The sequence below is a fragment of the Peromyscus californicus genome, unplaced genomic scaffold, assembly GCF_007827085.1.
Source record: "Peromyscus californicus insignis strain IS unplaced genomic scaffold, ASM782708v3 Scaffold_10__1_contigs__length_136768540, whole genome shotgun sequence".
Lineage (NCBI taxonomy): Eukaryota > Metazoa > Chordata > Mammalia > Rodentia > Cricetidae > Peromyscus > Peromyscus californicus.
This window is the reverse complement of record NW_026294391.1, coordinates 67,988,530-68,010,079: the sequence shown is the minus strand read 5'-3', so window position 1 is coordinate 68,010,079 and position 21,550 is coordinate 67,988,530. Positions and strand designations below refer to the sequence as shown.

The following is a 21,550-nucleotide window of genomic DNA, read 5'->3' as shown; positions in this document are numbered from 1 at the left end:
TTAGATCCTTATGCTTATGCAGAAAATATGTTACCCAACTGGACCATCTTCCCAGCCCCCTAAGTCTTCTAAAGCTTGTTAAGTAAATATACACTCAGAATTTAACATTCCTGCTCTTGTATATGTGTTTCTGGTGTCAGAAGCCTTCTTAGCACTCACATTTCAGATTTTAATGCACAACCTCCTGAATAGCATCTAGTATGGAACATTTGTGACATTAGAATGAAATATCAAAATAAAAAAGCTTAGCATATAGTAGAAACATAGAAGATGCAATCTGGTAGATCATAGAAACAAATTAAATAGGCTAGAAGAAGACAGTGAGGAGTGGAAGAGACAATGGTGAACTGTAGATAGAGCACATGCTCATAACTCAGCAGCTGCATATAAATGACTGTAGGTCTTGATTGCAGGCTCAGTACTCCCAGATGAGCTTGTTTAAAGGAGCCACAGATCCATTGTTTCAAACTGTGATAACAAGTAACGCAGAACTATAGGCAGGATTTATCTTCTGGTCTGCCACTTGGCTACTCCTCACTCTAGGTAAGCAACAGTTTTTACTTATGTGTTTAGGAAGATGATGTCTTTCAATAGAGTGAGTTTTAAATACTTCTTTCTTTACATATACATGAGTGCCTGCATGTATATTTGTGTTCCACATGTGTGTCCAGTGCCTGTGTAGGTCAGAAGAGGGACTGGAGTTACAGGTTGTTGTGAGGCACTGTGTTGATGCTTGGAATGAAACCAGAATTTCCTCTGTGAGAGCAGCTAGTACTCTTAACCAGAAAACATCTGCTTTTTATGTAAGCAGATTAGTCTCTTGGATGTTCTATAGTAGAGAACCTATTGGAAAGGTTTGCTTTCTTCTTCAGCTCTTTAACTTCTCTAATGAATGCATACTGACTTCCTTGTTATATCTGGACTGGATTTTCCTCTTTAATATTCCTCTAAATGCTACATGCACACCATTTTTTTCATGCTTATCAGAGGGCTAAATCCATGAATTACTCCATACTCATTCTTTTTTTTTTTGTTTGTTTGTTTTCGAGACAGGGTTTCTCTGTGTAGTTTTGTTGCCTGTCCTGGATCTCCCTCTGTAGACCAAAATGGCCTGAAACTCACAGAGATCTGCCTGCCTCTGCCTCCTGAGTGCTGGGATTAAAGGCGTGAGCCACCACCGCCCAGCCCATACTCATTCTTTTTTTTTTTTTTTTTTTTTTTTTGGTTTTTCGAGACAGGGTTTCTCTGTGTAGCTTTGCGCCTTTCCTGGATCTCGCTCTGTAGACCAGGCTGGCCTCGAACTCACAAAGATCCACCTGGCTCTGCCTCCCGAGTGCTGGGATTAAAGGCGTGCGCCACCACCGCCCGGCCCCATACTCATTCTTAAGCTAACACGGTTCAAAAACCGTGGCAGGTGGCAGGTTAGTAACTGATTGATTTGATTTCAGCCAAATGTCCAACCCTAGGTCAGTAGCAGCTGCATTGTGCTTTCAGTCCCTGGCTAGGACCATTATCGGTTGTACTAAGAAGGCCTGAAGGAGGTAGCCAAGATTTGCCTAACATAGCTGAGCATCCCTTGTTTTTATTTGACTGTATAGCTTCATATATACTCATAAAGGATAAAAAGTGGAAACACTGTGTCTGAGATCACAGACAGCTGGGTCCTGATGTGTTCTTGAGCCATCTTAGTTTAATATGGTAACATTGTCCTGAATTCCTATTTTGAGTGGGGGCAGTTAAAGGAAATGAGTTGACATGTGGAGTGGAAAAGGTGTACAGGGTGTGTGGTTTCAAGAAATAACCCAGGAGTGACAGAGCAGTAAGGCAAACTATTAATTGAGTATGAGAGTCCATTTTGTAATAAATAGCAGAAAGCTGAAGCTCTTAAATATAGAATCCACAGGAGGAAAGAACGTGGTTTTTGTGAGAGAATTATACCTTAACGTTCTGAAAGTTCTTTGACGGGTAAATAAGGTGTGAACAAGGGGGAGCCAGTGAACATTTGAATTTTCAAAAAGTCTTTGATAACATTTTATATCAAAGACTGCTTTAAAAAAATAAATGTTCTCTCCCCATGGGGTTGGGGATAATGTTTAGTCATGCATACAGTTCTGGTTTAAACACAGGAAGGAAGGAAGGAAGGAAGGAAGGGGGTGTTTTAAATGAGCTCTTACTTGCATGGTGAGATTTTTATAGTAGGCTTACCAAGAAGCAATGTTTGGTTTTGTGGGTTTTTTTAATCATGAAGTATTTTTCTAAGCGATAGGGGAGTCAGCATAGTAACTTCCCACTTCACTAGTTATCTGCTTTCCAGTTTATAGTTGACACTTAGGGGTTTATAACAGTCATCTCCCTGCACAGTTTTCAAATAGTGAAAGGCACCTAGGCGTCATTGTATAGGTCAGAAGATGGTAGTTTGGTTTATTCACCTTCAATTTTTGATTTCATTTATTTTTCTGAAGAACTTAGCATTAACATACAAAGTAATGGTTTTGGTGTGTCTTTTAAGAAGACTATGGCATTGTACGTTATACCTATTTATCTCCCTCTCCCACTGCCTTCCTTCCTGCCTTCTGTTGCTGCTCCACTTCCTCTCCCCCATAGTTCCCCTGTTGCTTTCATGTTACAGAGATTTCCTTGCCCTGACTTTTCCCTCCCATCTTTATAGCTCTTCCTCTGCTCTCATAGACCCTTTTACTTTAATGTCCTGCACATGCATGCATGCATGCACAATATTAAATCTATATTTTTTTTGCACAAGAAAAAATACGTGATATTTTTCTTTCTAGTCAGGCTAACTTTGCTTAACAAAATTATCTCAAACTCCACCCATTTTCCTATTGTCATCAAGAAAACAAATAACAAACAATGCCTGGGAGGATGTAGGAAAGAAGAATCCATATACATTGCTTGTGGGAATGTAAATATGCAGGGGTTGTAGAAGTTGGAGGTTCCTTAAGAAACTGAAAATAAGAGAGAACATACAGCAGTTAATGACTGCTGAGAAAGGGACACCCAGTCTCCCACAGGATGAGCCCCCTAATTAGCTAGCCAATACCAAGTAATCAATTGTAAAATCCTATGCATACAAGTAACACTAAACAGACTTAGTAGGTTGTGTGTGTGTGCATTGTGTGTATATGCATACATGTAACAATAGAGAAAATATCATAACTGAGAATATACATATCACAAAAATAATTATTGAAGAGTTAATGAATTTGAGTGGGACTTGGAGGGGGAGATAAAAAAAGAGGAGGCAGAGGAGGGAAATGATGTTAATACAGTATTCATATATGAAATTCTCAACAAAATTTATGACAATTAAAAACCTGATAATAGAGCTACCACACAACTCTCCCACTCTTGGGTATACACTTTTAGGTCTCTTAAGCTAAAATATCACAGAAATAACTATATATTCATGCTTTAATTACACTACTCCCAATAGGAAATAAATAGAATAGGCTTAGATGTCCAACAACAGATAAGCAGATAACAAATGTGGTGCATATACACAAGGGAATTTGATTTTCACATAGTTTGGGTCATTCTTGTTTCTGCATTCACAAATATCTATATCATACTGGGCATAACCATATAGGGTTTTAGAAATTAAAGAGCCAAGCATATTCTTGTCATTGTTTAGACTAGATTTCTTTTTGTCTGTGTATTGTGAAATATGGATCTTCAGTATGTGGTAGTGTAGTAGATATCTGTTCAATCTATGACCTTGAAGCAATGCCCCAGAGATGTAGCAGGTAACTGTGCTACCTACCTATGATCTTAACGTACCTGCCCCTGGGTGTGGCCTTAGGGTTACCCTTAAGATACATACTCCTTTCTCTTATCTCCCTCATGGGCTTGGATGCTGGGATAGACTCAGGTGGAAGAACAGCATTGAACTGTACCTCGGCCTCCCAGGACCCTACGATAAATCTCCTGTACTGTAGTGAGTCTTCCTTCCTAATAAATTTCTTTACCCTTTAAGCAGACTCTGTGGATATCTTGTAATAAGATAGCAAAGTGAAAAAAAAATTCACACAGGGTTACTCAAACTGGAAATGGATATATCATGTACATTGTCATACCCGAGAAAGAGGCAGAGAGAGAAGACTGATCAAAGGAAATTGCATAGTCTATGGAGGTTTTTTCATATATACTTGAATTTAAAAGAAGTTCTTTAAAAGAATTTTCTTTAGAACTGCCACCGTAAAAAAAGATGAGTCTGTTAGTTATAGTGATTTGGCTAAAAAGTTAAGTATTATTTAGCGCGTTCTCAAAATTATGTTTTAAGACTAGTTCAGAAACCCCGATGCTTTCCATTCCTAGTCCTCTTGGTATCACTGTGATAAACTAGATGTAGGAGCTTACTGGGTTGGAGTTGATAGTTGGATCCCTTGTGCAAACATGTGAACTGCAGATCTGTAGCCCAGCTTGTGATGGAAGCATACAAATTGACCCCCAATGTTTTGAAAGGCTTTATTTTTTAAGGCTTGAATGATGACTAGTGTTCTATAATTTATGCTAAGTTATTCTGAACCCCTGGTGCAGTTATTAATACAGATCTGTTTCTGTCATCCAATACATAGTTGTATTGTGACTTTCCTAGAGAAGGTTAAATTTAAGGACAGCTGGAAAAGCTTGGGAAAAAGTGAATATATCATCTACAGAATGGCACCAAGAACAGAAGAGACAAGATATATGACTAAGATGTATGAAATAAAGGCAGTTTCTGGGAGTGAGCTTTCTGAAGGCTAGGCATTCTTTCTGGACATTTTTTTCTAAGTTAAGCATGATGATTATGCTTTCTAAGAGTGACAGCAGTGCCCAGCCTGATTTCCTTGGGGCTGAAGTCTGCATGAGAAGCCCCACTGCATTCATATATGTGTGCCTGATAGTTTCTTAGGTTACCAAGGGTGCTGTGTCCTTCCTAGTCCATGGTAACTTCTTCAAGGAACAAAAACTAATCTGTGTGTCCCCCATCTGGAAATGAGTATCCAGAGTGTTAAGCAGTGATGTTGATGAAAGGCCAAGAGATAGTGCTTGCTGGTAATGGTAGCAATTAACTAGTAATCACACACCCCTGGGGAAGAGTATTCGGGGATACTCCTTCAAAGCATTGCCCTTGCAGGAAGACAACTGGGCTTAAGAAGGTGCATTTGATTGTTATATGTTTCAAGGGAAACACTGTACTTAGAACTTTATCAATGTCCTTGAATTGTTCTTGGGGAAATCTAATTCCATATCCAGTTCTTCAGCAGTTGTGTCTTAAATCTGGCCCCAGGCTATTCATCTGCATTGTCACTACTGTGCTTCAGGTCACCATCATCACTCACTTCTTCATTAGTAGCAGTCATTACTAGTCTTTCCCCATTCTGTAGTCCTTTTGAAAACTTTCCATTGAGTAGCAAGAGCCATCTTTAAAAACAAACAAAGGAAAAACTAAGTCTTTATTTACTACTGCATTATTTTTTCCTGGGAAGAAATAAACAAATGCCTCTTCACCTCAGAAAGGGTCACCAATATTAGACCAAAACATGAATCCCTCCCAAGGTTAACATAATGAACCCAGTAGATTTCATTGGGGTTACTTTCAAGAGCATCAATGATGGTTAATCTGTAGAAACATGGATAAATTGTGGGTTGCTACACCAGGAAGAAAAAAAAATTTCCCAACTCTGACCTTGCATTATCAGATCCCTTACTTTTTTGGTGATATCACTTTATATGATATTTATTGTAGCCCTATAGTCATTTTTCCCTTTCTCAAATACACTGAGCCATTTATACTTAAAGTGCTGGAATTGGCTGTTTGTTCTGCTTGGAATATTCTTCCTCGACACCTTCACATGGTCACATTCTTCTGTTTACTTGATTCTGTACTCAAATGTCAGTTCAGTTTGTCTTATACTCTGACTCCCAAGTCACATTACCATTAAGCTGTTCTGTTGCTTCTAGGAAATTACGATCTTTAATTATGTTGTTTCATTGTCCATTTTTATACTAGAAAAGTTATATGACGTCAAGGACAGCTGTTTTCTTCTTTTCTGTGTCCTAACTGACTAGGACTATATCTAATGAACAGTAGTCCTAATTCTATAAATTTTTGAGAATGAAGGGATAAATGTCAGTGCATGTTGTGATAGACCTCGTAGATCTGTCACATATCTCTTTGTGGAAGATGGTTACATTCACCAGGTGCCTATGTTGTTTAAACTCTAGTAGAAGAAAATACAGACCATGAACACCCAGGCAGATTACTACATACGTTGATCAGTGTAGGCCAACAATTCCTCCTAAGTAATGGAATTCTGTAAACTTAGTCACTTTGCTTCAGGAGATGGTAGCTAACAAATTGCAATATAGTGAACACTTCACCTCACATCCTTTTAATGCATTTATCTCAGGAAACTGCTCTGTGTGATAAGTATTATCCCCATTTTATCATCTCAAGAACTAGTCATAGAACAGCAAGTGGGAGAAACAAACAGGACATAGCCACCATGTCTGATGTCCACATTGATTTCTTGACCATCTCCAAAAGCTGATCTCTGTAATTTGCATATTGTAACTACAACTGGACACTTGGTTCCTAGTGAAAGTTTTCATGTTGATTATTTCTTACCAATCCAGCTGTCTTCAGGTTCTGTCACTGTGATCAGTATTATGAATGAGTGACTTGTCAGTTTCATTATACTAGGTCACTGTGAATAGAACACACATTTGAGTGTTTTTTTTTTTTATTGGTGACATCATTATTTTTGTTTCTCTTTTTATCCTGGTGAATAGAATCAGGAATGGGCAGTAAAAGATGGGGCCTGGCTTAGGATTGTTTTGGACATTCTTTTCCTTGAGGATACATTTGATTCTGGGGCAGTGAGAAGTCTAAAGCTGGTTTGGATGAAAGCAGCTTGACTATTAAAGAAAATCATAAGGAAAATTGATGCTGTGACTCACATCATACCCATTTTTACTTTCCTAGAAGGTAGACCCACTACAACCAAAAATGTAGCATTCAATTTTGACACCTAATATCCTTCTTCTTCTTCCAACTGGAATGATACTAAATACCAAGAAAGGGGAGCTTTAAGAGTCATACTGTTATTGAGCACTGTACTAAGTACTCACTGTACTATAATCAGTAAGTACAATATAGTAATATAAATATGCATTGTGAGTCTATAACTCATAAACATCTTGTGATACATAACACATACTGAGAATGAACTTACAATATGTGAATATAAGAAGCACTGAGACTTGTGCTGCCCTCCCCCGCATGTGTGTATTTACGTATATAAAATAAACACACAATCCATGTAGTTCTCTCTACCCTCATTTTTCAGAGCAGCATGTACCAGGTGAACATGATAGAAAGCTCCTTGTGCTGCTTTAAATATAGTGCTCTGATGTATGTTTAGCTATACATACAGTTATTAAAAACATCAAACTTTACAGATGCAATAGGTGAATTATATATCATGGTATGGTAGGAGACATATTTAGTGCAACTGCTGTTTTATCAGCTTGCTGTATGATCTGGGTGTAGATGTCTGTAGATTTTCATGTAATTCCTCAATACCTAGGTTACTTATTATTATAATACTTACCATACTTATTGCACTATAGCAAGTAGGTATAGCAGAGCCACACATTCTTTCAGGCCCCATGATGCTGCTGTAAAATTGAAATCTTAGATGTTTGCTACTTTGGGGATCTTAATTGTTTAGCATTAATACATTGATCCTTGCATTACTAGGTTACCATTTCTCATACTCTAGAATCCAACTTACTAAGCCACATTACCTACAAATATACCCCATTTTGGAGTGTTTTCTTTTTGCTCACAGCACTTTATTTAAAATTTTTGCTTGAACAATGTACTTCATAATGTTTTTTAATGTGTATTATGAAGTATTCATTATTTGCTAGAAACTCTAAAGACAAGCATTTCTACTATAATTATAATTGTACTATACAGTTGAAGTTATGTACTCTAAGTTTAGAATGTATAGGAAGAAACACATCTTTTCAGGAGAGACAATAGTGAATAGATCTTGAGGGACTACTGTAGTTTTCATAATAATCTTTGCAAATGCACAGGTGTAGAACAACTTTAGGAATAATTTGTCCATCTAATTCTAGCTTTTCTTCATAATGGCAAAAAGAGAGGATAAGAACAATGAGACTAACAGAGAAATCTCTGGAATCACTCCATTTCAGTCTCTTTCTCAGCATTGCCATTTATTAAATGACCCTGAGTAAATCCCTTGACACCTCTGTCTGTCTGCCTGTCTGTCTGTCTGTCTCTGTCTCTGTCTCTCTTTCTCTTTCTCTTTCTCTCTCTCTCTCTCTCTCTCTCTCTCTCTCTCTCTCTCTCTCTCTCTCTCTCTCTCTCTCTCTCTCTCTCTCTCTCTCTCTGTGTGTGTATGTGTGTGGATATGTTTGTGTGTGTCTGGTTTCCAAATTTGTAAATCTCTGTCTTACAGGATTATTATAGGATGCATCATGTTCATACATGTAGTATATATATATATATCATGTAGTAAGCATTCAGTGGTAGCCATGATTCCTTTTTTTATATTATGGGTTTTGTGCCCCAATAACATAAATATAGCACATAGTTGATTCTTCACATGTCCTTCCCCACTTGCCGTGACCATGGTTGCTATTTAAGTTTTGAATATACCTCTCAAGAACCCACAGTTGAGCTTAATATTCACTTGTAACAAATTTCCTCTGTTGCTCATTGCCATCTTATATCACCCAGCAATCAAACAAACAAGCAAAAAAACAGTGAAGGCGAAATACAGAAATGAGTCATAAGAGTAGCACAAAAAGAAGTTGATGGGTATCCTTATTTTGCCAGACACAAACCACTGAGTTTGGTAATAGGAGCATAAGATGCATAAGGAAAATTGATGTGTGAGAGAGAACAAATACCACCCTTATAAACTCAATGTGTTTCCCTCTCCAGCAGACAAGCCCAAAGAGAAGCAGTGTGAAAATTGTAAACATGTAACTGTATATCCTTGTAGTCTGAAATATTTATAGTACATGTTGTTATTCTTTGCAAAACCACTAAATACTTAGATTCTCATTTAAAATTTGGAGAGAATTTAGTTGTATGGTTATGACTGTGTGTAACCATTAAACTTCTTTGTAATACTCCATGTTATTCACATTATCTGGTCCTCTGGTCCTTAACATTCTTTACAAGATTTTTTTCCTAAAGTACATAGAACAACAGTTGATAGACCATATCATGTTAAAAACCAGGAAATTTTTGATGATTTGTAGAGGCTTCATGTAGCTCAGATTTTGTAAAGTTTATTTTTCAAAAGAATACTAGATAATACATGCAAAAACAGTAGTCTGTTTCATACAGAAACTTAAAAGGGGTCTTTGTAAAATCACATTTCATTAAGTGCATTTAGCAATCTTTTGATTGGTAATATTCTATGACATAATGTTTCATAACATTTTAACCTTATACAACTTTGAATTGAGTCAGATTTTTTTTTCAAAAGTAAGAAGACATTTAAAAATAGCATTTACCCTTTGAAGAATTGATGCCACATTAACTTCTTTATTTCTGTGAGCATGAAGGGGCAGGAGTAAGAGACGTGAACATGAGAATGTGGCCTAGTCTGTCTGAGATGAAAAATTCTGTAGATTGGATGGTAACAGCTCACCCCTAGCTACTTCTGAGGAACCCAGAAAGACTGTTGCAACCACACTCACAACATAAAACTGTCCCTCAAACAAACGAGAACTTTATTTGGGATTTGAATCTGATTCAACTTATTTGTGTGAAGTAGAACAACGGTGTTTCTTGTGAACTCTTTTGTTATCAGCAGGAAATTGACAGTGAAGATCATGTCAGTTACCTTGGTCATGATTTCCTGTCTATCAGTACTCTCTTGCCAAAACAGAAGACTGAATACCACACAGCAAATGCAACTAAACAGTCCACCTGGGAGATTATTTTTCTAAATCTCATTATGATAGATTGTAATGTCTTAACATCAGATAGACTAATAAATATAACTGCACAATTTGAAATTCTATTGGTGAGCAAGACTAACAGGAAAGAAGACTGTCTTATAATTAGTGTCCTACATAAAATTTATAGTCTACAGGTTTTTAAACCATGTGAAATTTTGTTTAGTGTCTCTGTTGTGTCCTTTATTGAATTATGCTGATTTTCTCAATGTAAAAAAACTACCAGTTTCCTTGTGCCCTGACCACATAGTATACCAGAAGAAATTATTACCCAACCTCTAATCTACCATAGCTATCCTCCTTGTGTCCATCTAAGAGGATTCAATTTGGAAAGACAGGAAAATACTAAACCCTATTTAATGAATGTCATTTATCTCCACCATTTATAGTTTTCATTACATTCTACATAGATTATGAAATACATTCTCAGTATAGACTAAAATAAAAGACATCAATGTACTCACTTGGTTTTGTCAAATCTCAAAATTTGGCCAAATTTACTTTAATTACTTTTTTAAACTTTACTCATTTATTTTTATTTATGCATATGTATGTGGGCCTGCATGAGTTTATGTGCAGCATGTGCATGTAGGTTCCCGGGGAGGCCAGAAGAGGTCATCAGATCCCTTGATATTACTGGATTTGTAGATGGCTGTGAGCCTCCTGATACAGGTTCTGAGAACCAGACTTCTGCAGGAGCAGTGAAGAAATTAAGCAACTGATTCTCTTCAGTGTAGCTTTCATTCTCTACTTTCCTAGAGGAATTGTTATTCCAGTGTTTGTTTCTAGTTTCCTCAAAGTTTTGTGCATTACATATTGTGTATCCTTTTAATGTATGGTGAGATTTTATATATGAACTTGTGAATTTTTTTATAAATGATGCCACTCAGAAAGTATTGTTTCCTAAATTTCTATTGTCACCCAGCTTTTACATTTTAAAATACAACCACATTAATAGATGAGAGATGAAGTTTCATGCATTTATATTTCTTATATATTCCCTTGTATGATATGAGAATTTGGACAACTGTATGCATATTTATAGGATGTAGTCATCACAAACTATCCTTACTTCTAACACCAAATGCATAGTTGTTAGTTTTGCAAAGTCGACCTTAGGGATGATAATTAGCTTGAAGGACTCATTAAAAGTTGGTATATAATAGTTTTGTTCATTAGAGGGAATGGATATAGAAGTCAATTATTCAAGATTTATAGGGCAGAACACTGACGGATTCCAAATGTACAGTTTGTAGAATGTTTCCTCACTGAAGAATCAGAGCATTATGCCTCTCCATATGCAGGTATATGACCAGCATGTCTGACTAACCAAGAAAACTCACTTGAGCATCAGTATTCAACTGTTTTTAATTGTTGCTTCAACATTTAGGCATAACGGAGCTGAGGTCAGTGCCTACCCCATTGGAGTTTAGTTGATATTTATCAAATGACCAAAGCTCTTCACCCCTAATCAAACTGTTGATCCAGCCACCCCCATCCTAAAGCTATCTGGTCCACCCTGCCCTCCCTCTAAACCAATTTCTTAAGGCTGTCTGTTGAACCAATGTCTCTAGGCAAACAAAAACATGCCTTTCAGGCATGACATTTAGATGGCATAGAGATCACCTCCCAGAAGCTAGGGACAATGACTAGATCTTAGATCTCCTTTGGTTAAACTAAACTCCTTTATTGTGTATATAAATGTCCATTTATTTTTTAATTCTCCTCTAGATATTTCTATTTTATGTTGATATATAAAAACATTATTTTAAAATGAACATATGATGTACTTTCAATTCTGTGTATCATATACTTTATAACTTCTTTACAAACATTATTTTGTTTATTCTTCAGAAGAACCCTATGTGAATAAGTGGTATTGCAAGGCTGGTGAGGGAAATTAGATACAGTGGAGCTGATTATCCTGTTTCCATGGTCACACAGCTAGTATGTGGCATAGTTGGCATATGGCAGTCAAAATTCTTCCTTAACCACAATGCCTACAATGTATACAGGAAGAAAGAAAAAGTTACATATAATATATCTTCTTCATATAGCAGGGATTACCTAAAATATCTACATAGCAATAGGTGTTTCTGCTCTGAAATGTATGTATTTTGAGATTACTGTAACAAATTGTTATCCAGACTGAAATATTTAATAACTACTAATGTTTCTGTACATCTCTTTTCGTATCTGTGGCTTGCCTTTTTTAAACTTCCTTGTCTACATGTTTAAATATTTAAAGTTACTCTATTTTCTCAGTTTTATGATGAGTTTTATGTTTTGTTGAAAAATATCTTTCCTAACTTCATATCTTCCTATGTTGTCTTGAGTTTTGCTTTTCATACTTACGCCTGTCCTCTTCCTGAAATTGATTTTGAACACAGTACGAATCAGAGATGATTCTTCTGATAAATGTAACTTGCTGTCCCCAAATTTCTTTGTCACAGCCTATTCTTTACCCAAATTCATATTGCTACTTCTTTCATAAACATTTCTATGTATACGTATATCTTTCTGTTAATTTCCTATTTCTGTTCTAACCAACTCAGTAGGATAAAACAACACAAATTTATTTTCTTACATTCCTGGAGGTCAGCAGTCTGAAAGAGACCAGAAGGACTGCATTCCTTCTTAGGGCACGAAGGAAGGCTCTGTTCCTTTCCTTTTCTAGTTGAATAAGGCCACCTGCATTCTTTAGCATGTAGCTACCTCATACAAACAGCATCACTCTGACCTCTGTGCTCACCTGCACATCTTTGTATCTGACTTTAACCTTCCTGCTTCTTCTTTTGTAGACCCCTGTAATTTGTGCTCACCAGAATTATCTGATGGCAGGAACCTTAATGTAATGTACTTGTAAAGTCCTTCACGATGGCAGTGTAACATGTCTATATATCTCTGTGATTAGGGTGTGGACATCTGCTGGGGAGAATATTCAGCCTACCATAGTCATCTTTCTGATATTCCATTGTTCTTTTTCACATTTTTGATTAATCCATTTTAAGCATACCTATAACCTCTACTTAATAATTCTATCCAAATAGGGTTTTATGTGTTTAACTATGCTGTTAAATTGTGTCTGCTAATTCTCACTCAGGGCTTGATACGTTTCTTTCTGTACTGTGTAATTTTAGGTTTTAAAATCATCATTATGAGACTCTAACCTGTGGAAGTCTCACACAGCCCTAGTTGAAGTCCAGAATTATCATTTACCCAGAGCCACTTTTCTTGATATTTCCTTGGTAATGGGTGTTTTGGATCATTTAATGGTGTAATTTCAAATTTTTGATGTTGGTGGGGATGTAACCTTGGTTGTGAGTAAAGAAGTATAAGCTTTGACCACCCAGAGCTTAAAGGCAAATCAGCATTCTAACCCCCAACCCCACCCCACCCGCCCCGCACCTCTAGTAATGAGTGTGTTTCTTTCCTCCATCATTTTACTGAAGTGGAGTCCCTTAGATAATCAGATGGCATGAAAGATAATTTCCTTTTGTGCTCAGATTTTAAGGCTTATTCTTCATATCCGGATGTTAAATCGCTAGTACATAACTGAATAACGCAAGCCAACTCCTTACAGCTTCTGCTGCATCAACTCCTGCCATGTTCTAAGTTTGCAGTTCCTAGTTAGTCTTGGCTCCTGGAGATTTTGCTTACCTCTATGGTGAGTGACCTCCTCAAAAGTCTCTTGAAGCCTCCTTGCTCCATCCTTCTTCACCCTTCTCTGTTGTGTTGTTGTTGTTGTTATTGTGGTTGAGTAACTCTTGCATCACTTCTAGAGAATATTCGTGGTTTATGCACCTTAGAAATGCAGGAGCTGATTTTAGGGGGACATTGAACTCTTGCTTAGGACACTTTTGGCCTGGTCACAGTTTTAGCTATCAGTATTATATTATTAATCATAATCCCTTTGTTGGATAAAGAAATTGCTAATGTTACATCTGAGAAATTTTATAATGGATAGTGAAAATTATATATTATCAGACTTCTTTTTTTGTAATACCAGTTACTATGTATAAGATAACTAATCTTGTTACCTTAATTTTCAACTCAATTATCCTAATTCTCATCTTTCTATTCTCTTTCTAGAATGTGTGCTGTGTTTGGTGGAATCTATTGTCTTCGCCATTCTGTACAATGCCTTGTAGTGGACAAAGAATCCAGAAAGTAAGGATGCTATAAGTAACCTTCCTATATTTATACACCAGACACAGGTGAAAAACATAGAAGTTGCTTTTTAAAAAGTGATTCTTGAATGATCCTCCTTGGTATTAATAACATATCAACCTTGATTAAAAGTAATTTGTGTTTAGGTCTTCCAGAACAAGGAAAGTGAGTTCAGAATATAGAAACTAAATTAATTTCCCTGCAATATGACTGTAGCTCCTGATCATTCAAGCTTGGAAGACAAATCATTTCAGCTGCCGGGGGTAGGTGATGAGTGATGTTAGTTTTCCTTGTGGCCTTACCTCCTCTAATTGATTTTCATCAGATGACAACAAAGCCCTCTGTTATTGCATTTTTAAAAATGGAGCTCACCTAAAGACTCATCAGATTAATCTCTGCTGATAATGCATGTCACTTCAAGAGAAAAGACTTTAATGAGTTTTTAGGTAGATTGTTGTCATAAACTATGCTGTCCTGTTATCTGAGGATAAATTCTTTTACAACAGAATGAGGCCTACAAGCTCGTAGAGGATTAAAGTATGAATTTATCCGCTTTCTTACAATAGCTGAGCACCATCTATTTACCTCTATTTTGTATTTTAATTATTTTCTCTAGGGTTTATTATTATTTACTATTGTATACTCTTGTCTAAATTAAATTCAGTAAAATGCCATCGTACAATTTCTAAGTTTTATGCTGAAACAGTAATAGCTCAACTGAATGAAGTTTTCAGAGCTATTGAAATTGCTGTGTCTCTAATTTCTTAGATGTTCTCAAGTACCTATTGACTGTATTTCATAGATGACTATTTTAGGAGTATAGTAAAAATAGTGTTGTTGAAATTATCAAGTGCAATAATATTTGTAACTAAAATCTTAAATAGCTTGTTTCTTTATACAGTAATTGTGTACAGTCTAAATGAAATAAATTTGCCATTAATTTCTCATAGGTGACTTTTACAGTGTGATAAGTAGTTAAATTAGCTAAGATTTAGTGCTAGAAATAAGTAAGACATAGTAAATTTGCAATTCTGTGGTGTAAAAATTGACATGTGATTTAAGATTCTTATAAAGTATCTTTAGCAGCTGAACAGAATCATACTATATAAATGAAAGAAATGATAATATATAATGGACTATCCCTAAAGGCTTAGGATATTCTGTTTGGCTCATGAAGAACTATAAGTTTATAAAGGAGTGGTTGTCTTTATGCCTCCCAGCTTGTTTTTCCTTTTACAGTCATTTTGAAACAAGAATCTTTCCTATGACAGAAATCAGTTAATGAATTGCTTGTTTGGTGTTTATTTACTTAGGCCATTTTTATAATCTCTGGGCACCATTCCAGTACCACATATTGGTCTCAGTTACATGAAGAATTTGCATCACTCATATTTCTTGTTGGTGATTTCTTCCTTCCTTCCTTCCTTCCTTCCTTCCTTCCTTCCTTCCTTCCTTCCTTCCTTCCTTCCTTCCTTCCTTCCTTCCTTCCTTCCTTCCTTTTCTTTCTTTCTTGAAATGGGTATGCTATTCTAAACAAAGGATCTACATTTATGAACTTATACAGATTCTACTTGGAACAGATAAATGAAACCATAAGAACCCCCAACTGGTAATTTTAAAACTATAAAGTGACCAAGAAAATTGAATTGAGTAATATTCTTTTAGATACCCCCAGCATTAAATTTCTATTGGGTTGGTTTGGTGTTTTGAGACAGGTTCTCACTGTGTACCCCATGATTACAGGTGTTTGTCACCACTTTTGGATAGAAAACTACAGTTAGAAGCAATACCTCAGAGAATCTAATATAAATTATTCTTCGATGACACTGAGATACAGTGGTCATCTCTGTAAGCTAAATTTAAAGATTTAGACAAGAGTACTTTGTTCTGTGATGAGTTTGAGTACCCTAAATCTTAATTTATTATAAGGTTTTCTCTAGATGAACTTGTCAGATATACTGACAGTATGAACTTAAGGTAGTAAGCAGCTTGCCTTCTAGTTTAAAATATTTTGTATCACCGTATCATCCTAAAGCACTGTATTTATTAACAACACCTAAGATATGCAAAGGTCTGTTCATTTTGCAATGCGAGCGGCTTTTGATTCATATTAATGATGTGAATGACAACAACAGCAAGTCCTATTTTGGGCCAATTCCTTCATCTGTAAGATAGTTTAGAAGAACTCAGTAATAATCATTGAGTCTTCTTTCAGATTTGACATGATGCTTTGGTTACTTTAACTGATATTGGAAAGTACTTAGTTGGCTCTTCCTTAACATTTAGTAATAAGTGAACTTAAAATACTTCATATGCCTAAGTGTGGGCCAGTAGTCACATTATTGAGTAATGAGAAATTATAAACAAATTGAACAATTTATGTCTATTTTTATAAACAAATAGCACGGTGTCTATTTTGTGCTATGTTATTTTGCTTAAACCACAGTTTAACAATGAACATCATTTTCTTATCTATTGGGGTTTTTTGTTGGTTGGTTGGTTTTGGTTTTGGTTTTTTGAGACATGGTTTCTTTTTGTAGCCCTGGCTATCCTGGAACTCACTCTGTAGATCAGGCTGGCCTCTAACTCACAGAGATCCACCTGCCTCTGCCTCACAAGTGCTGCGATTAAAGACATGTGTCATCACTGCCCAGCTCTATCTTTTTTTTTAAATACAACCTTTTTAGAGATAGCATGCAGTTCTTACTGAAACATTTATTCCTTCCAAGTATTTAACAATTTAACTATAATAGTATAGTTTTTTATCTTGGCTTGGAGTGATGTGATTCCTGTTATTTCCTGTCACCTCACCAAATGAGTCATTTAAGTGATCTTTAAAGTTCTTCCTTAAGAAATATGTAAAAATAAAAATAAAGGCATGTAGTATTTTATAACCAAAAGTGTATACCTCTGATAACAATGGCCAAGTTTATGTAAATATCAAAAGCTAATTTTAATTCAAATTGGTTTCAGGCTAATGTATCTTTCCCAAACACTGTCCTCATTTAAGATCTACTATTTTAGAGAAATGGCAGTAATAGGAGATATATTGTGAAGACCTAAAAGTACAGGATAATTTTGTTTAAAATCCTGATCTTAAAGTTGAGTACATCCAATATTTGTTTCTTTTTAAGGACTCTATGGTGACTTAGAAAATTGTTTATTGTAATTGTAATCTTAAGCAAGCAACCTGCAAAGATTTGTATTCTTCTAGTTTGCCTCTCTTACTAGATGGAACAGTTGACATTGCTTCTCCCATTTAGTGTAATTACAACTTGCCCATGCTTTAGGTCAGAGTCCTTAAATCTCAAACACTAAGTCAGACCTCTATGCTAGTCCCCTTGATATTATTTGATAAATTCTCTGTAGGAAATACAAGATATCACTAATATCTTCATAAATAAGGCATGTCTCTATCACTCATTATCCACAGTAACCCTCTAATAAGTTAATGAATGAGGCTTAGAAGGACTTTAGCTTTGTGTATGTGTTTTGCTTTTTACCTTCTGTTTAAGAAAGTTGACAGAAACATAAATGACCACAGCGTTGAGGTTGATGTCCTGTTTACATATTAAAGTATGAAGTAAACTTTGAGAGAGGAGGCACATAATATTATACTATATGGAATATGTAACCAACTTTATCCCTGTGTTTGCATAGAGCTTGATTTTTTTCACTTTTGCTTAATTTGCTTTGCCTAGACTCTCCATACTATATTACCCAATAGCACTGCTTATTAAGATATCTCCTGCCGGGCGGTGGTGGCGCACGCCTTTATTCCCAGCACTCGGGAGGCAGAGCCAGGCGGATCTCTGTGAGTTCGAGGCCAGCCTGGGCTACCAAGTAAGTTCAAGGAGAGGCGCAAAGCTACACAGAGAAACCCTGTCTCGAAAAACCAAAAAAAAAAAAAAAAGATATCTCCTAATCATTTTCCCCAAAATTCGAACACTCTACTCTTTGATTTTTTTTTAAACACTGAAAGCTCTTCTTGAGCAGCTTTCTTTTCCTTTGTAGTTGTGCTAACTAGATAAAATTCAGATAAATTAAGTTTGGCTCTTAGCAGTACAGTATTTAACATTTGGATATGGTAGCTATGACTTTGGACTAGTGGCCTGTAAAAAATAGTCCTTGTGTTCATCTTCTATGTATACTTTAGCTATTTTGCTTACTAGATTTGTTGTTAGGATATTTTAGAAATATTGGTTTTTTCCGATTACCTTCCCTGGATATTTGGATGTTAATAGTAGTTTGTTAGGCTGAACATAAGATTCCATTACTTGTGCCATTACTGAAGTTCTGATTGTAGGGTATCCCTTTTGTAAAATGGTAAGAATTATATTCTAGAAGCTTGCCCTTTACCAAATCTCATGCTAGTTACTATGTTGTGATGTGATTTAAGAAAAAAAGGAAATAAAATATAGACCCTGTGTCTTTGTATTGGAATTTAAGGGAACAGTGCAGCCTTCAATGACACATAAACTGTATTTGAATTTTGACATTGCCATTTCCAACCTGTGTGAAATTAAGCAGCATGTTGAACTCCTCTGTGCCCTAGTGTTATTATAAAAAAGTGGAGTGGCTGACAAACCATACCTTATAGGGTTCTTGTAATGTTAGCAAAGCAGATAAACCTCATAAAACCATGATTACACATACAAGTAGTTCAGTACACATTAGTAGTATATGTAATTGGAAACCTTGGCATGCCCTAAAGGAAGAAGGTCTGTTGTGTTCTACTCTTTGCCAAAAAGTGTGACTTATTAGCTGTATTTTTCAATAGGGTAAGTAATCTTGGCAGTGATTTGGAAGAAGGATTGTAATGAAAAGATACTCTTTACCTCTAGAATCACAATTGTTTGCTTTTAATGTTCACTTGTGCAGAATACTTCCATCATCTGACCATTCCCCATTCATGAAAGTATTAGTTGTTTTCTATGTAGTGGGCACTGGGAATACAGAAGGGAACAAGACAAAAATCGAGATTTTTGTTTTCGTACAGTTTAAAGTCTACTGGAAGACATTATAAAACACTTAATGTAGCTAGGTATCTTGAGAGTTATTTGGTCCACAGATATAGCTCTCTTCTCTATGAAGAAGAAATGTAAAGAGCCTCCATGACTTTTATCATCTCCGAATAAACTCTAAAGCCATATAGGAGACATCTAGCTGATGCCTGCCACTCATTTCTTTGTCCCTCTTTGTTTCTTACCTTCTGAACAGCTAACACTGAAGTGATTGTGAGTTTCTCTACCTGAGACAGACATTCTCAGACTTGTTTGCTTAACTCTGTTGTTCCTGGACAAACATCGTGAATCACTTCCCCAGAACTACATTCCCTGATACTCTGCCCATCCATTCAAAGCTGAGTTAAATACCTCTCTTAGTACTCTGTAATGGTCTTTCCTCGCCTTTTTTGTTTGTCTTGTTTTTTGTTTTGTTTTGTTTTGTTTTTGTTTTTTCTGAGACAGGGCTGTGTAGCCCTGGCTGTCCTAGAACTCACTTTGTAGACCATGCTGGCCTAGAACTCACAGAGATCTGTCTGCCTCTGCTTTCCAAATGCTGGGATTAAAGGCGTGCATCACCATTGCCTGGCTTCTTTCCTTACCTTTTATTGCTGAGCAGTACTATTATTTTAAAATTGCCTGTGTCTGTATCTTCATTATCACCTATTGGAACAGTATGTGGCATAGCTAATTGCCGTATTTTTATGTTGAATAAATAAGGTATCAGCTTTGTAGCAGTCCACTGCCTTATTAAGTGCTACCAGAGCCTAAGGCGGTGTCAGTGATGTGGGAGAAAAGAGGCTAATTACAAGAAATATTTTAAGGTGGAATCTAATATAGTAGTAGATTAGATATGAAGAGAGATTTGGGTGGGGAAGTTATAACTGCGGGTCATAGCCTTACTTGATAGAAAGATTACAAGGGAAGAAAGTAGATGTGGAACTGTGTTAAAGTCAATTTGGAGCACAACAAGCTAGATATAAAAAGGAAGTAGGTAATGATAACTTCATTGTGTACTTGAAATTTGATAAGAGCAGATTTTAAACATCTTCACTCCCCAATGGTAATTGTAGGTGGTAATTGGATGTGTTAATTTGATTCTTTTATTCATTATACAGTGTATACATGTCAGATTTTCACATTGTATTCCTTAAATATGTATAGCTTTTATTTGCCGATTAAATATTCCTAAGAGAATAAGTAGACTATCAAGAAAATAAATCAGTACAAATTAGGAAGATAGATATACATCTTATGAAAAGGTCAGAGCAACAACTAAAAACCCAAATCTGTTAGTGAGTTGAAATGACTGTAGTAGATATCCACCCTGGAAATATCATTGTGAAACATTTTGGAACAGTGTTTTGAAAGATGTAAAATTGGAACTAATGCCTTTGAGAGGACTCACAAGCTGTGTCCAATAGGAATACCTGGTTTGTTTCCTTCAGTGATTAAGAATCTTAGCATTTCCTTAACTAGTATTTTCCTTTTTTATTATTTCATTTCTCATTTCCATACTGTGTTATTGCCTGAGGTTTTAATTCTGAAGATCAAAGGGATTGCATACCCATTAATACTGTTATGTTCTCTTCTTGACTGAGTTCCAGATGTTTTGATTTAAACTTGCTGTGTTTTTTTTCCTCCTTTATTGTCACTTTGCTATTTATGCTGTTGTATCAATGAACCAAGAACTGAGTAAGTGTTGTGGTTTGTTGATTTAGAAAGCCTTGCCCAAGAAATGTTCTGTCTAGCTTCAGTGATTCTTATGATCAGCTTGGTTATAGTGTCCCTGTAACTAGGAACTCCTATCATGTTCCTTCTCAATTTACTATTTATGAGGCTCAGCAAGGCCCTCTGCTAAGTCCGAAATGCTGTTAATCATTAACGGCTTCCTCAGGTTTATGTGGGAGGAGTAGGCAGGAGGGTATTTTAATGTGTCTGGCAGCACTGTTTCATTTTGTTGTTTTCCATTAAGCGAATGTCATCTAATTTTTATATTAATCTTTATAACACAAAGATTAAGAGTAGGTCCCAAATCAATATTCGTTCTTCATTGTTCTCCCAATTAGGCTGAATATATGGCAATAAGTCAAGTATCTAAGGGAAAACAAATCTTACCACTTGCTTAATATGTCTTGGTTTGCACAGCTTTGCTTAGGGCTACTGCCTCAGTACTTCAGGGTAAGAATGAGACTAACAGGTGAGTCATGGTGTTACTGTCTACCAGACCAAGACTGGGCATATGTAATAGTCGCTCACTCTGTACAGATGTGGGTAATTTCTCTATCTGGAGCTCTTTACTTTTCTCACTTTAGTGTAACGTAAAGATGCAGCAGTAGCAGAGGCTTCGCTTTGATTCTTTCTTGGGA

At 36.1% G+C, this 21,550-nt stretch overlaps 1 protein-coding gene across 2 annotated transcripts in view; it reads left to right on the top strand.

Moving 5' to 3' along the window:
- Positions 1-21,550, top strand: part of Chm (CHM Rab escort protein) — a 161,113-nt gene that overhangs the window by 106,811 nt on the left and 32,752 nt on the right. For both annotated transcript variants that reach the window (XM_052734988.1, XM_052734998.1), the window contains exon 9: positions 14,101-14,178. In XM_052734988.1, coding sequence (XP_052590948.1) covers positions 14,101-14,178 — 78 coding nt within the window. The remainder of the gene's footprint in view (positions 1-14,100; positions 14,179-21,550) is intronic.